We start from the raw sequence: 15,650 nt of genomic DNA on the forward strand, positions 1-15,650 counted from the left end.
ATAGGATGAAAACAGAGAAAGAAAATGATAGACCAATTCCCCTAATGGATATCGATGCAAAAATCTTAAAATAAAATATTAGCTACCACTACACACCTGTCAGATTGGCTAAGATGACAGGAAAAAATAATGATGATTGTTGGAGGGGATGCGGGAAAACTGGGACACTGATACATTGTTGGTGGAGCTGTGAACGAATCCAACCATTCTGGAGAGCAATCTGGAATTATGCCCAAAAAGTTATCAAACTGTGCATACCCTTTGATCCAGCAGTGTTTCTACTGGGCTTATACCCCAAGGAGATACTAAAGAAGGGAAAGGGACCAGTATGTGCCAAAATGTTTGTGGCAGCCCTGTTTGTAGTGGCTAGAAGCTGGAAACTGAGTGGATGCCCATCAATTGGAGAATGGTTGGGTAAATTGTGGTATATGAATGTTATGGAATATTATTGTTCTGTAAGAAATGACCAGCAAGACGAATACAGAGAAGCTTGGAGAGACTTACATGAACTGATGCTAAGTGAAATGAGCAGAACCAAGAGATCATTATATACATCAACAACGATACTGTATGAAGATATAATCTGATGGAAGTGGATTTCTTTGACAAAGAAACCTAATTCAGTCTCAATTGATCAATGATGGACAGAAGCAGCTACACCCAAAGAAAAAACACTGGGAAATGAATATAAACTGTTTGCATTTTTGTTTTTCTTCCCGGGTTATTTCTACTTTCTGAATCCAATTCTCCCTGTGCAACAAGAAAACTGTTTGGATCTGCACACATACATTGTATCTAGGATATACTAGGACATATTCAACATATATAGGACTGCTTGCCATCTAGGGGAGTGGGTGGAGGGTGGGAGGGAAAAATCGGAACAGAAGTGAGTGCAAGGGATAATGTTGTAAAAAAAATTACCCTGGCATGGATTCTGTCAATAAAAAGTTACTATAATAAAAAATAAATAAATAAATAAAATATTGGCAAAGAGATTACAGAGTCATCCCCAGGATAATATACCATAAACAAGTAAGATATATACCAAGAATGCAGGGTTGGCTCAATATTAGGAAAACTATTAGCATAACTGATTGTATCAATAACCAAACTAACAAAAATCATATGATTATCTCAATAGATGCAGAAAAAGCATTTGATAAAATCCAACACCCATTGCTATTAAAAAAAAAAAATTAGAGTGTTGGAATCTTTACAAAGTGTTAAGCCATTGGAGTTGATTTGATCTTAGAAAGAGATATTTTGGGCCAGAACTTGAAACAAGAAACTAAGTGGAACTGATAAAACAATGCTTGTGTTCACACCTTTAGAGAGCTCATAAGTATCTAAGTACTCAATGGAGTTCACATGTTTGGGAGAATTCAGGGCTGGCTTAGTCTGAATTCACACCTCCCTTGAAGTTTTTAGGACCAGAGAGCACTCTGGGAGATAACCCATAATCCTTGCCTCGAGAAGGAGGAGTTAATCTTTGGGAGATAATATATATGGAGGAAGCTCTTAGAGCTAAGGGGGAATTTTTCCGGAACATCGACGCTCCAATGTCTTTAACACTTTGTAAAGATTCCAACATCAGAGAGTATAGGAATAAATGGACTTTTCCTTAAAACAGTTAGTAGCACCTATTTAAAACCATCAGCAAGCATCACATGTAACAGAAAAACATCGACGGGGGTCAGAGACAGGACACTCTGGAATCTGGAATTTTATTCTAGATGAGGAAAGCATGATGAGAATGAACTTGACTAAGGCAGATGATATACTAATTAAACACAGACTATAAATTATAGTCCAAATCTTCTGACTTCTGGAGCTTTTTCTAGTCCATTCCAGGCTTTGATTTTGCCTTCTACCACTTGCTTATTACCAGAGGTGCTTGAAAGGTGGGAGAATACCTAGAGATGTTTTTCAACTGCTTTCTCCTAGAGGATCTGATGAATTCCCTTGATGTCACAGAATAAATCCTAGGGGCCCAAATTATGGTTAAGGAACATACACTGGATTTGGTTTGGAAAAGATGGACTAATTTAAGGGTCATTGGGCATTTGCTCAGTCTACTAGAAATAGGATAAAGATAAAACACAGAAGATTAAAATTATTACCTCTTTGTAAATTCATCATGAATAAAATGCTCTTACCTTCATCCCTAAAACCTCAAAGGGATCATCTGGTCCTTTCACTTCCAGATTCATAAAAGAGGCTAATTTGTACGTGGCATCCACCAACTTTTTCTCCAAGCTGGCTGCTTTTTGCTCTGCCTTTTCTCTTTCAACCAGCTGTACTCTGTGTGTGATATTAACAAGTCTTAATCTTATACATTTCTTTCATGCTAAATGGAATAATTTTTTTCCTTTAAAATATGAACATTTCCATGAGAGGAATGGGGATTATTTACTATGTAAACAGTTGGCAATTTAACTATTTGTGGAAAGAAGCTAGGAATAGCACAAGAAATGCAAAATACAATTAGGTCCAATATAATCATCTTTAAGTGAGATATATGCATGTGCGTGTATAATAAGAGAAAGGAAAAAATAATATTTGTTAACATTTATATAGTGCTTTAGGGTTGCAAAGGACTTTACAAATATCTCATTTTATCTTCCTAACAACCCTAGGTAGATGCTATTATTATCTACATTTTACAGATGAAGAAACTGAAGCAGAGAGAGGTTAAATGAATTGCCCAAAGTTACATAGTTTAGTAGATCCTTCTCAGTTGGGCTGCTATATCTACAAAGCCACTTGAATCAATGGTAACTTTTCATTCTCTATGCACTCAAATTCTTTTCTACACATTATCTTCACAAAAACATAAGAGCCTGCCTACTTCCAACCATTTTTATTCCTCCAGTTTTCAGCACCAAGAAAGCATCCTGTTGTTCTTTTATGACCCCAGGAGGACAATCTACTACTAACTCTGTGCCCTTTACACCCTATTCCACAAGAACTTCTGCTAGCCATTTTCTTTCTCATTTAAACTGTGACAGACTCCTAAAAGAACAATAATTCAACACACAGAAAGCATTCAAGCTCTTGGTGAAAAATCTAAATAGTGACTCACATTATACTTTTTTTTTTTAATTACAATTTTTATTGAAGCCTTCTCTATGCCAAATGGAGGGGCTACTCAGTTCCAGACATGGCACTTAAGCAGAGATCAACCTGCTACAAGATGTGGTTTATCTTCAAGAAATGATCTGCCACATAAGGATCATTCTAATGATAGCTGCCTTTATGGGTCCTTTTTCTGGACTTTGTCACTCTAGTTTCAGACAGTGTCTGGACACTTCTTATCCTCCTATTGGCCCTTATATTTAAATTGATCTCTTGATCCTAATAAGTTTGGTTCTCAATTCAATTTTAGGCTCTTAAGTATTTTTCTCTTCTAAAACAGTTTGGAAAATGGAAGTCTCAGAAGAAAAATCAAACCGTTAGATGGTGTAACATATAGAACACAATTCAAGTAACTAGTCTGAACAGAATCATATTTAGGTTTCCTCTTGCTGATTAAGATGACAGTAATTCCTAGGACTTCTTCAAGTATATCTGGGCTATAATCCACCCTCCAACACCCAACACACTTCCCACACACATGAGAGAGACAGAGAGATGGAAAGAGAGAAAAAAAGAGACAGACAGAGAGAGAGAGAGAGAGAGAGAGAGAGAGAGAGAGAGAGAGAACACGGTTCTCCATTTTCTTAATAGCAGCCTGGGGCATAGTTTCAAATCTTTTATCTCTATATCCAACAAAAACTGGAATAAACATTTTACATAATACTGAATCCAAAATCATGTGCAATTTAACCTGATTTAATCTCAATGATCGGTAGTAAGTATGGAGCTCTTGGGATATTAAGTTGATAAAATATTTTACAGAATGAAGGAATTTTTTAGAGATGGAAGAGACCTTAAGCATTCAACTCTCTCCTTTTATAGATGAGGAAATTGAGTGTCTTAGAGATAAGATGATTTGCTGAAGGTCATCAAGCAGTAGGAGCCAGGTCTCTTCCATACATCTACTGAATTTTTCACCATATCCCCTAAAGGGGATACCAATTAGAAATACTTACCTTAGACGACTTTCAAGTTCTGCAACTCTTTCACTTAAATCCCAGTTCCCTTTTTCAAGATTCTGAATGCTGGCATTTTTCAAAGACTTTATTCTGGTGGCTGAAGCATTGATTTCCTCCAGATCCCTGATATGATCTTTCAAGGACAGAATCTGGGAGGATTGTATGGCATTATTCTCTTTGTAATTTTCCAGCTCAGATTTCATCTCTTGCAATGATGTTTCTTTTGTGAGAAGCCTAGTTTGAAGATTCCTTACCTACATAGGAAAAAATATATAAAGTAATAGCCTTCATACCAGAAACCTTTAACCTTTAGTTGTAACTTTTAGAAATTCATGACCAGCAAGTGTATGTTTAAAAAAAAAGTTAGTCATATTTTAAAAATAAAATCAATGAAAATAAACATCATGAGTAAAGTTATTCATGTTAACACTATTACTACTACTTAGTGTGGACTAAACAGAGCTCACAATTACTATTTTATTTAACAGAACCAGAGAATTGCAGAGATAGGAAGCCCCAGAACTCATAGTCTAATTTATACCTAACTAAATTCTTTCTCAAATATCTATAAGTGGTCATCCAGCCTCAGTTTAAAGACCATTAGGCTCATCCCACTTTTGGCCAATTCTATTAAGAAGTTGTTCTTTGTTTTGTTTTGTTTTTTTACATTAATGTTTTTATACTTTTTTTACATTTTTTATATAAAATACATTTTACATGACGTGTGTATGTGTGTCACATACATAATTTTTTTACATTAAATTATTTCTCTAAATTTTTTCATCTAGGGACCAAGCAGAACAAGTTTAATCCAATGGTGAGTCTTCAAGTATTTGAAGATAATTACCATTTTGTCTAACCCCAACCCTGTGTGGAATGATCTTCCCATTCTGGTTATAGTCTTTTGGATGTGTTGTTCCTAAAATGTGTTATCTAGACTTGAACATGGCTTCAGATTTGGACTGACCATTAACTCTGTCATTTTGGACTCTATGTCTCTCCTAGTTATTCCTAAAATAACTTCTATCTTTTGGACTGTTGTCGCATATAATGTGCAAAATATAATGGTTTCAAATTTTAAGGGCATTTCCTTCTATAATAAAAGGGAAAGAAAAGGACATATGTGATGTTTTTCGCTAATAATAATAATAGATAACATTTACATAGCACTTACTATGCATTGTGCAAAGAACTTTATAATTATTATCTCATTTGATCCTCACAGCAAGTCAAGGAGGTTGTTCAATGACATTCAACTCTGTGACTGGATTTTCTTGGGAAAAACAGTGGAGGATGAAAAACAGGAAATACATCTAAAGAAATCTTTAGTGAAGTACTTCACTCAAAGCACCACAGATAGCTAGCTCTTTACCTATATCCTTCTTTTGAAAATTCTGGAAGAGATTCCACAACCATAATGAGGGTTGTTTATATATATATATATATATATATATATATATATATATATATATATATATGATTATTTAAGTTTTTTTTGCTTAGACCCGTTTATTGATATAAAGAACTCACATAAGAATTGCATCAACTAATGAAGATCAATACCTCCCCTTCAACTTAAGAGTCTTAGAGAGGTGCCTGGGACAACCAAGGTTTCAGAATTCGAACTTTCACCCAAGGTCTTTTTTTTTTTTTTTTTTTTTTTTACTTCAAGGACAATAAATCAATCAAAAAGTATTTACTAAATTCCAGGTACTGTATTTGGCACTGAGATTACTAGTACGAAGATGAAGCAATATGTCTCTATTTATAGATAAAAGAATATTGATAGTAGACTTACAGATGACTTCCATAATATAAGCCTATAATATAATTTAAGGCAGTCATGCAATGGCATGTTATAATCCTGACTGACATCTTTCCTTTTATTTTGGATAAAGATAAAGATGATTATGAGCAAGAGCTCAACAACTAAGGAAATAGTCACCTTCCTAAACATGAAATGATTGGGCCTCTTATGTTAGTCATTATTAGCCCTGAATTTCCTGTATCCCTCAGGATCCCTCTCTTCAAATGTTCCTCTCTAGACCCTTTTCTTTCCTTTCCTTTCCATTCTTTTCTTTCCCTTCTCTCTCTTACCCTTCCTTATCTTGCTCAATAAGTTTTTTCTTTTTTCTCTCTCTCTTTAAAATATATGATTTAGTATTTCCAGAGAAAGGTACCTCAACCTCTTCCAATTAATTTCCTTTTCTATGACCACCCCCCATAATCATCTGCCTTTTTACGGTAAGTCATAATCTTACCCCACAATAAATAAAAAAGGATGTCCTTTCCAATTACACTGTTTTCTCCTCTACTAGCCCCAAGTACAAGATTTACTAAGTTCAGTCTTTATGAACAACATTAATAGATTTTGAGAGTTGATCATCTCAAGAGTAATAGGTTATTAGAACTTATCTTGGGAAAAAATTTTAAATCTCTGCTTCCTTGTGTCTGAGCAAGTGAAAAAAAGTCTTCTAAATGAAGGAAAATTGAGCCACCACTGCTTTTAGTTGGTCCTTAACTATGAAACTTTAATCTAATTTTCCAGTTTAAATTTCTTTATTAGGCTGAGTGTGATCTTGAGAACTAGTAAGAGAGGAGAAAGAAAGACAAATTTGCTTTTACTTGATATTATAAAAGAACATTTGCTTTATAACCAGAAAAAGGTCAGGAACATTTTGTTACTGGAAGAAATTGCATCAATTACAAGCATTGTAATACCTTACAGGAAAGAATGACCTAGGTGCTTTGCAATAGATTTTTACTTTAGACTGCATTTGGGAAAAGAATAAAGAGGGTACCTTATTCTATCTTAAGAAGTCTAGTAGAAAAATAAAATGAAATAAAAGCTATTGTATTTTTGTGATACATACAGAATAGATTTAATGTCAATATTCTATCAATATAAAAAATTGACATCTGCAGAGCACTTAAACTTTGCAAAGCATTTTACATATCTCACTTGATATGAGTCTTATAATAAACATGGGAGATAATAACAACTCATTTTACAAATGGGGAAACTGAGGTTCAGAATTGTTTAGGTGATATGCCCATTGATATATAGCTAGTATGTGTCAGTGACAAAACTGGATGGATTTTACAAGGGCACTAAACCTGGGAGCCCAGCAGAAACCAAAATCCACCAAAGGGGAACTTCTTGAGGACTGCACAAAGGGAGGGAGAAAAGACACCGGTGTAGTGTGGTATCCCTTTGTCACATACACTCTCTTAAGTTTGAGTCTACTTTCTCCAGGTTTTGTATGTACTTGTGGGAGTGTGTGCCAGGCTTATGCAGAAGAATGGTTCTTGTATCAACTACATATACTTACTATATATACCATATTAGTAAATACCTTTTTCCATAAACTAATCAATTTCAGCTGGCTAATTGATAATTAATTGAGGAAACAAACTGGATAGGGGCAATTGCACTACAAAACCATCCTGATCCCTCAGACTTACCTCTAAGATAGAGTAATTCACGACCCTCTGGGAACCTGGCCAACCAATGCGAATGAGAGCTGGGACAGTGAGTTTGGAGTTCTAGGGGGCTGGAAAACTACATTGCAATACAATATTTTATGATATTGACGAAATATAACATTTTATAATATTGATGAAAGCTATCCAAGAAACAAGATATAGTTTCCATGGTTGCATTCTATACATGCCTCATATTGTGTTAGACACTCCCATTAGGCTCTAGACCTTCTGCCTACATTCCACAACATGTTGCTGTTATTGGCTGGTTGTTGTCCTTCATTCTTGAAGAGGACCAAAATGGCATCACTATGTCAGAGACACATAGTTTGACTGGCTGATCAGACCAGGAGGAGCTTGGAATATTCTGCAATAGGTCAGGCACAAATTGGATTCAAAATGGATTCTCTAACTGCGGATTTCATGTTTGTTTTTCTTTTTTAGCTACTTCAATTCTGCTTTGCTCATTTAGAACATCTTGGTGGCAAAATGGATAAGTGTTGAGCCTAGAATCAGAAAGACTCATCTTTCTAGTTCAAACCTGGCCACAAACACTTACTAGCTGTATGCCTCTGGGCAAGTCACTTTACTGGGTTTTATTATTGTCAAAAACCTTCCCAAAGGACTTGCTTCTATTCTAGGTTCTGTTTTTAATTCTCTTTGTTCATGACAGTGAAAGTTTTAAAACTCTGAAGTTCTATAATCCTTCTGCATGGTTTTAAATGTCTCAGAACTCGAGTCCATTAAAGGATTAAAACTTCTTAAGGTTAGATCTGAATCTCATGGAATAGACAAAGGTACTAAGGTAGACAAGTTCAGGCCTTCTGAAAAATTCAGATATAGTCAACTAGTAAGAGAACAAATTGTCTAGTGGGTTAAAGTTATTTTTTAAACAACTAAGAGATTCTGGAGTTTAAGTCTCAACTACCCCCACCATGACCAAAATCAGTGGACCCTAGAGATATCCAAAGATGGTGATAACAATAACAACAATAATAATAACGACTATATATTGCTTTAAAGTTTTCAAAATACAAATATTAACTCATTAAAATAAATTATTTTTATATTATATTAACAAACAATTATTAAATCAGGACTAAGATTTTTCCTTTCTATTTCCTCATTCAGGGACCAGCCCCTATAGGTCATTCAGCCAGTCTCTGCAGGACTAGGCTAAGAAATGAGATTGGCCTAATTCTCAGGATATATGCTCCCCAATCTTGGGAAGGACCTCACTGAAAGAACCTTAATTTTGTTTATAGTATAAACAGAAATCTACTAGGTGTATTCCAGAACTACTTCCTCTGAGTTTAGGGTAACCTAGCTTCTAGAAAAAAACTAAACAGAGTGGTTTGGGTAAAAATGGACTCCTTTGTCCAGATTGCTAGAGTCAGCTGAGAGTCAAAATCAATCCATGTTCTCACCAGGAAGAGCTAATGGTTTTCAGCCTATCTCCTCATTTAAAAGTCCACCCCCTCATTAACTGTTCACCAATCAAAGTTGATTTTTATCTATCAGAAGCACCCCCTTTCCAAAAAGTATATCAAGGCAAAGCATTCAGTCATCTCCGTTAGGTGTCTTTGATTACAGAGAAAATACTGATTATCAATTTATTGATTACTAGCTAACCTAATTAATAAACTGATTATTAATTACCCCAAAACCCTTTCTCATGAACTTTTCATTCATCTCATATTTTATCTTCACAACAATCCTGGGAGATAGATGCTATTATCCTCATTTTACAAATGAGGAAACTGAAGCAAATAAAGATTAAATGACTTTCCTGGGGTCAAAAGCTAGGAAATATTTAACTAGATTTGAACTCAGCTTTTTACCAGAGCCAGCAAGCACTCTATTCACTGAACCACACAGATCTTTTTCATGGAACCTTGGGATTTCATGGAGGACAAGTAGAAAGCCATTATACTAAAACATCTGGGGGTAGGATATAGTGTAAGTTTCAGAATTCAATAATGCTACTCCATTATTAACAATTCTACCAAGCAAAATGTTAGAAGGACATGATATTTAGTAGCTGGTGTATGAGCAGCTAACGCGGAATAAACATAAAGGCGATGCATAAAAGAAATTAAAACATCAAAGCAACTTTTACCCTCAGATTAGGAATGGATTAGTCTGAAAAAAAAAATAGCAACAAGCCAATTAGCCTGTTATGGCAGTGACTAAAAATGGGATAACTTTTTTTTTTTTGAGTTGTGTCCAATTGTTTATGACCCATTTTGGGAAGTTTCCTTGCCGGAGATACTGGGACAGTTTTCTATTTCCTTCTTCAGTTCACTTTGCAGATGAGGAAACTGAAGCAAACAGAGCTAAGTGATTTGTCCAGGGTAACACAGTTACTAATCGTCAAAGGCTGGATTTGAACTCTGGTCTTCCTGACTTCAGGCCCAGTACTCTATTCATTGTACTACCACCTCATTACCCTACAAAGGTAGAAGGGAAGGAGGGCTTTCCTAATTGCCATTCACTTATATATGTTTTCTTGTTTTCCGTACTAGAATGTAAATTCCTTGATAACAAGGACTACCTTGCTTATTTTTATTTGTATTCACTGGGCTCAGTCCAGTGCCTAGAACATAAGTATTTAAATCTTTCTCATTCTTTCACTAACTTTATTTCATCATTTTGTTTGGCAATACTACTCATAATTTTCTGTCATTCTTCATAATGTTTTATAAATTATTGAACTGAATTTATTTATTGAATTCTTAAGTGGCATTGCATATGTTTGTAATATCTTTCTTCATGAGAAGGAGATAAAAGTGTTTGTTGTCTGTGGTGATTTCTGGACTTTTTGGGTTTCTTGCTTAGAAAGCAGTTTTGTATATGTTGTTTCTAAGCAATGGTATCATTATTTTGGTCCACTTCTTATTTTTTAGAGTTGACAGCCTGTTTAAATAGATACTCATCTTTATCCTTTCTCCTATTTTTGTATTGAATTTGGCTTTTGCACTATGTTTGCACAATGTTATTACTAAACACAAATAGCTCATTCTGAAATAATTCCTAAATTGACAACCAGACATTTTCTGTATCTTAAGATATAGTTCATTTTGCATTTTCCATTTAAGATGATGAAAGAAAGGTCTTGAAAAGAGCCAGGCTCTTCATTAACCTCTGAAAAATCACAACAATAGAAATACTGAGAAGAAAAGCAGTTTTTAAGAATATTCCAAGAAAAAATAAAAATCAAACAACAGAAAATGAAAAAAAAGGGCTGAATCAATTTTTAAAATGGAACAATAGAAATAACTAATGTACCAAAAAGAATATTGATGGGAAAAGAACCAAGACAGAACCTTAAATGTATGTATTACTCATTTAGTGCATTAATCCAAATTTAACACTAATATGAAAATCAGAAGACCAAATTGAAGAAGCACTTGTAAAAGTAAAAATCACGACAACAGATTTAGTTAAAATAAAAAATTCTTTGAAAGATTATAAGAAAATATTCAACCTTAGTCAATTTCTCAAATTATTAAACTGGGTTTATTCTAGTAATATCATTATATAGAAAGATTAAAATAGATATGAAAGTTCCATAGAAAGTTCAATTTAGGAGATGACATTCTTGTCAAATGCCACTCATTCTAGCATTCAAAGGAATCTGATATTGGTTTTGCATTCATTTAATGAAAAGTACATTTTTTTTTTTTATTTCTAAGCCTTGTCCCTGAAGCCATCATGCCAGAAAGCAACCCAGGAAGGAGATGAGATATGTCAATTACTTCTTAAGGAAAAATTTCTCCCCAAAACTGTGTATTAAAGGATTTACACACCTCTGTCTGAAGACTCTTGTTTTTCACCAGCAGGGCTGCATAGTCTGTATGGACTGGGTCCGCTCCCCTTTTGAAGTACAGCATGTGATTTGGAGAGGAAACTGCTTCAAGGGGTGGGTCAAAAGAAGACTGAAAAGACAAATGCAATTCAACTATTTGATCTTTTAACACCAACTTTATGGGTAGAACTAAAAATTTACTATTCTACCACAGTCATTCAAACAACAAACAAGAAATATTAATATTTTTCTCTGTTAACCTAGCACACATTCCCTCCCAAAAAGGTCCTATCCTGACTATCAGCACAGGGTCTTTAAACAAAATGACTGAGAGACACAGTTAATACTTAATAAATGCTGGTTGACTTTACTTAACCTAAAAATGAATGTGTCCACCTACATAAATCTATGGGGTAAAAAGGACCATGGAAATTTAGATAGAAAATCTGAGGAAAATTTGTCTAAAATCCAATAAAAGTTTTACAGTGTTTTTAAGCTGTATTTTGCTTACTAGGAAGATCCGATTTAACTCTAGACATCATAGGATGTGAAACTGAAGAGGACTTTGGGGAGAGAGGGAATGAGAGAATATATGAGAAAAGTGAGGATCAAAGACAGGAAGTGGCTGGCTCATGTTGTTCAATTTCCATCTAATGTAATTGGAAACATTTACATATTAGAGCTAATTATTATTATTATTATTATTGTTATCATCATCATCACTATCACCATCACCGTTTTGAGCCAGTTTTGTATTTCTTTGCTTGTTTGTCAAGATTTTTCCTTTATTCCAAGAGCTCCTCCTAATGTTAAATAAGAGAAAGAACAATTTCTAAACTGTCCGTTATATTAATTTTTTATTGAATGAAAATTTATGAAACTAAAATACAAGGAAAATATTCTAAAATATTAAATAAAATATTCTAAAAACCATCAGAAGAAGAATTGGTTACATGAAACCTGGTGAAATAAAAATTTCAAACCCAAAATACATTTCCCTAAAGTTATTGGTCTTCAAGATTGTAGGCCTATTAAAGGCTAATAAAACTGTAATGACCAACCCCAATTGCCTTAGCAAAAAAAACAAAAACAAAAACAAAAACCTGTAATGACCAATACTGATATTACAGAACAGATAATCAAATATTCCTCTCAAAGAGAAAATGTCACAAAAGCAGAGTATAGATTATGTTATCAGATTAGATTTCAGTTATGGTTAATTTTCCTTAAATGATTTTGCATGTTACAAATCAATCTGAAATGCTTTAGGGACTCTTTGTAGTACTCTGACTTGAACTATCCAAGGTTCTTAGAAAATTCAGTGCTTTGTTGTTGTTGCTGCTGTTGTTCAGTCATTCAGTTATGTCCAACACTATGCAGCAAGATTCCACTGCCTAAGAGTGCAAAAGTAGGAAGAAGCTATTCCTAACAAAAGTTTCAATTCAGGAAAGGCTGAAAATATGAATAAACAGATGACACTGACAAAAAAAGAAATTTTATGGAACTATGGATGTCTGAGATACAAAGAAGATAATACTCCACAATGTTTTGAGAGAGGAAGAGAAGACATAGAAGGAGGAGGAAAGGAGGAAGAGAGAAAGAAGGAGGAAAGCAAGTGAAGGAGGGGGGATAACAATGACTTGAAAAATTCTAGAGAAGAAGACTGACCAAATTCACTTTTGAGGAAGATTGAATTGGAATTGTAGGGGGATCTTTTATGGGCCAATTACATAAATATTATCTTTTGTTTGCTAGGTGTTCTATGCTCCTCAGTTTTATTTGAGCAACTATTAAGAGTTTGGAACCCAAATTTTAAAGCCATCAACTAAGCACACAGCAATAAAATAGGGATGACAGTAAGAACATCAAAATATTTTTAAAAAGTTCAGATTAAGCACATTTCAGTCCTGAGTCCTGCTCTTGCTTCTCTTTTGACAACTCAAGAGATTCTAATTATATATGCTAAAGTGAAAAATTACAAAAAAAGAAAATGAATTATGTCAGTAAAAAATTGTTTTGTTTTTTTCTTTTAAAAATTTTATTTAAAACTTAAAAAACAAAATAAGAGAAAAACAGAAAAAGAAAAAAATCAGTGTCATGTGCCCAAGCAGAACATCAGAGAGAATTCAAAATATGTAACAATATATTTCTATTTCAAAAAAACAAATATAATAATAGAAAACTTTATGTTCCTGACTATCTTTTCTTTGCATTAAGACATTATTTAAAAACATATAGAAAAATTAAGTTTGGATTGTAAATTATCTCAACAATACCTCAGAACTATTTTTCAGAGGAATTGTGGAAATATTTGCTTTCTTAATGTCTTTTAGTATCTCAATTAAGATATCTATAACTTAAGAGCAGATGAGATAGCAAGAACAATGTTTTTCCTGTGTGACTTCTTTTAAGTCACTTAATTTCTCTAAGTCTCAATTTTTTCACTTATGAAAAATAGGGATTGGATCAGATATGTACTAGGGATCTGTTAGTCGCTAAATTTATAATCTTAAAATCCTGATATCCTAAAGGGATTAATTTGTATTAATGTATTAATTCCAATCAAAAAAGGTCTCCCTCTACTCAATCTTTTAGCCTCAATCATAACTGCATTAAATGGGCTACAGCATATTATCAAAGGAATATTGCCTATCAGAAGCATTATAATAGATGTCAAAAAGAAATGGACAGTTTGAAAAGTAGATAGTATCTCAACTTACAAAAACAAGGGATGAAGTACATAGCCCATGTGCTCCATTGCTATGTAGATAAAATCAAAGAGACCTAGAAGAAGTCCTGAGCATTTTGAGTGAATTTATTGTTATATATGACAAGCTACATATGTTGAGAAGATGAAGCTAGGATGCATCTTTACCACAGAAGGAACACTCATATGGATGAAAGCACAAAATCCATCAAAATAGGAATACACTAAAGAGGTAGAATGAGGATAAAAAGAATACTTGGAAAGAGAAAATTTGAATTCATATCTTGGTTGTGTGACTTTGGGTAACTTCTAAATTATACAAATTAGATAAACTTATAACTTGTTTCCTTATCTGTGAAATATATCTGTGAAACAACAATAATACTTACACCTAATCTCACAGAAATGCTTCAATGATCTAATGAGAGTAGACAGTAGAAAAAGAGGCATTGAAGAACTAGAGAGGAATGATTGCTAAAAGCCAGTATTAAAAGCAAGGTCTTCAAGGTTGAATTGGATGCTTATCATTAGGAGCATCCTTCTCCACTTGCCTCCTCTACTGATTCCAACCCAAAATTCATCCTATACAATCAATGGATTATCTTTCCCCTTTTTGCCATCTCTCTTTGACCTCCTCAGTATAAACCACCCTAAATCCTTTTTGGGCTGCTTTACTAATAAAATAATTTAAATAAGATACCAGTTAGCAACCTCAGTTCCTTCTGGTGAAATGGAAGAGTACCATCTACCTTTCTCAATGTCCTCCTGACTCATGACATTATCACTATTGTCTGACCTACTTGTACAGCGTCAGTACTCCTGGTGGGGGTCTTGACATTTCCCCTGCCGTACCCCATTTCTGAATCCTTAAGACTTTAAGTCTTTCCATCTACATAATAGTTGAATTTTATGTATTGTCACCCCCAATTAAAGTGTGAATAAGGAAGTATGTTTTACATAATAATACATGTATAAATTATATCAAACTGCCTACCATCTTTGATAGGGGGAAGGAAGGGAGAAGAAAATTTGAAACTCAAAATTCTATAAAAATGAAGGCCAACATTTTTCTTAACATGTAGCTGGGGGAAAATAATATTAAAAAATTATCACCTTTAATTGACTTATGATAGGTAGGAAAGGAGGTAGAAGGATATCTGGAAGTCAATCTATTGGTCCTCCCCTCAAATTAAGATCTATAAATTAAATTAATATCAGCATGTGTGCACTTGCATATGTTTGTATAACAATGGGAGATTATTTGAGGTGGAATTAACTGAGATTTGAGCAGTGAATGATGGAAAAGGCAGAAATATGGCATTTGCATGATGTTTCTGAGGGAAAGAAGCACTGAATTATATAGATACCAACTACCAATTGGCATCTTCAATCTTCTGTTGGTAACTTTGGCTAGGCTGCTGAGAGGCCTCTGATGATTAGTGAGAGAGAAAAATAATGAACAATTTAAACTTCATAAACAAAAGATGTTCACAAATTAGATATTTACATGTTGGAGAATAAACATACTGTACTTTATTTCAACATTAACCTATGAGCT

General features: G+C 33.9%; 1 protein-coding gene across 2 annotated transcripts in view; it reads right to left on the reverse strand.

Moving 5' to 3' along the window:
- LOC100926270 (coiled-coil domain-containing protein 170) overlaps window positions 1-15,650 on the reverse strand; it is a 33,462-nt gene that overhangs the window by 11,099 nt on the left and 6,713 nt on the right. For both annotated transcript variants that reach the window (XM_003759163.4, XM_031952702.1), the window contains exons 4-6: window positions 11,387-11,515; window positions 4,092-4,348; window positions 2,157-2,301 (exon numbers count right to left, since the gene is read on the reverse strand). In XM_003759163.4, coding sequence (XP_003759211.2) covers window positions 2,157-2,301; window positions 4,092-4,348; window positions 11,387-11,515 — 531 coding nt within the window. The remainder of the gene's footprint in view (window positions 1-2,156; window positions 2,302-4,091; window positions 4,349-11,386; window positions 11,516-15,650) is intronic.

The sequence above is a fragment of the Sarcophilus harrisii genome, chromosome 2 (assembly GCF_902635505.1).
Source record: "Sarcophilus harrisii chromosome 2, mSarHar1.11, whole genome shotgun sequence".
NCBI classification, from domain to species: Eukaryota; Metazoa; Chordata; class Mammalia; order Dasyuromorphia; family Dasyuridae; genus Sarcophilus; species Sarcophilus harrisii.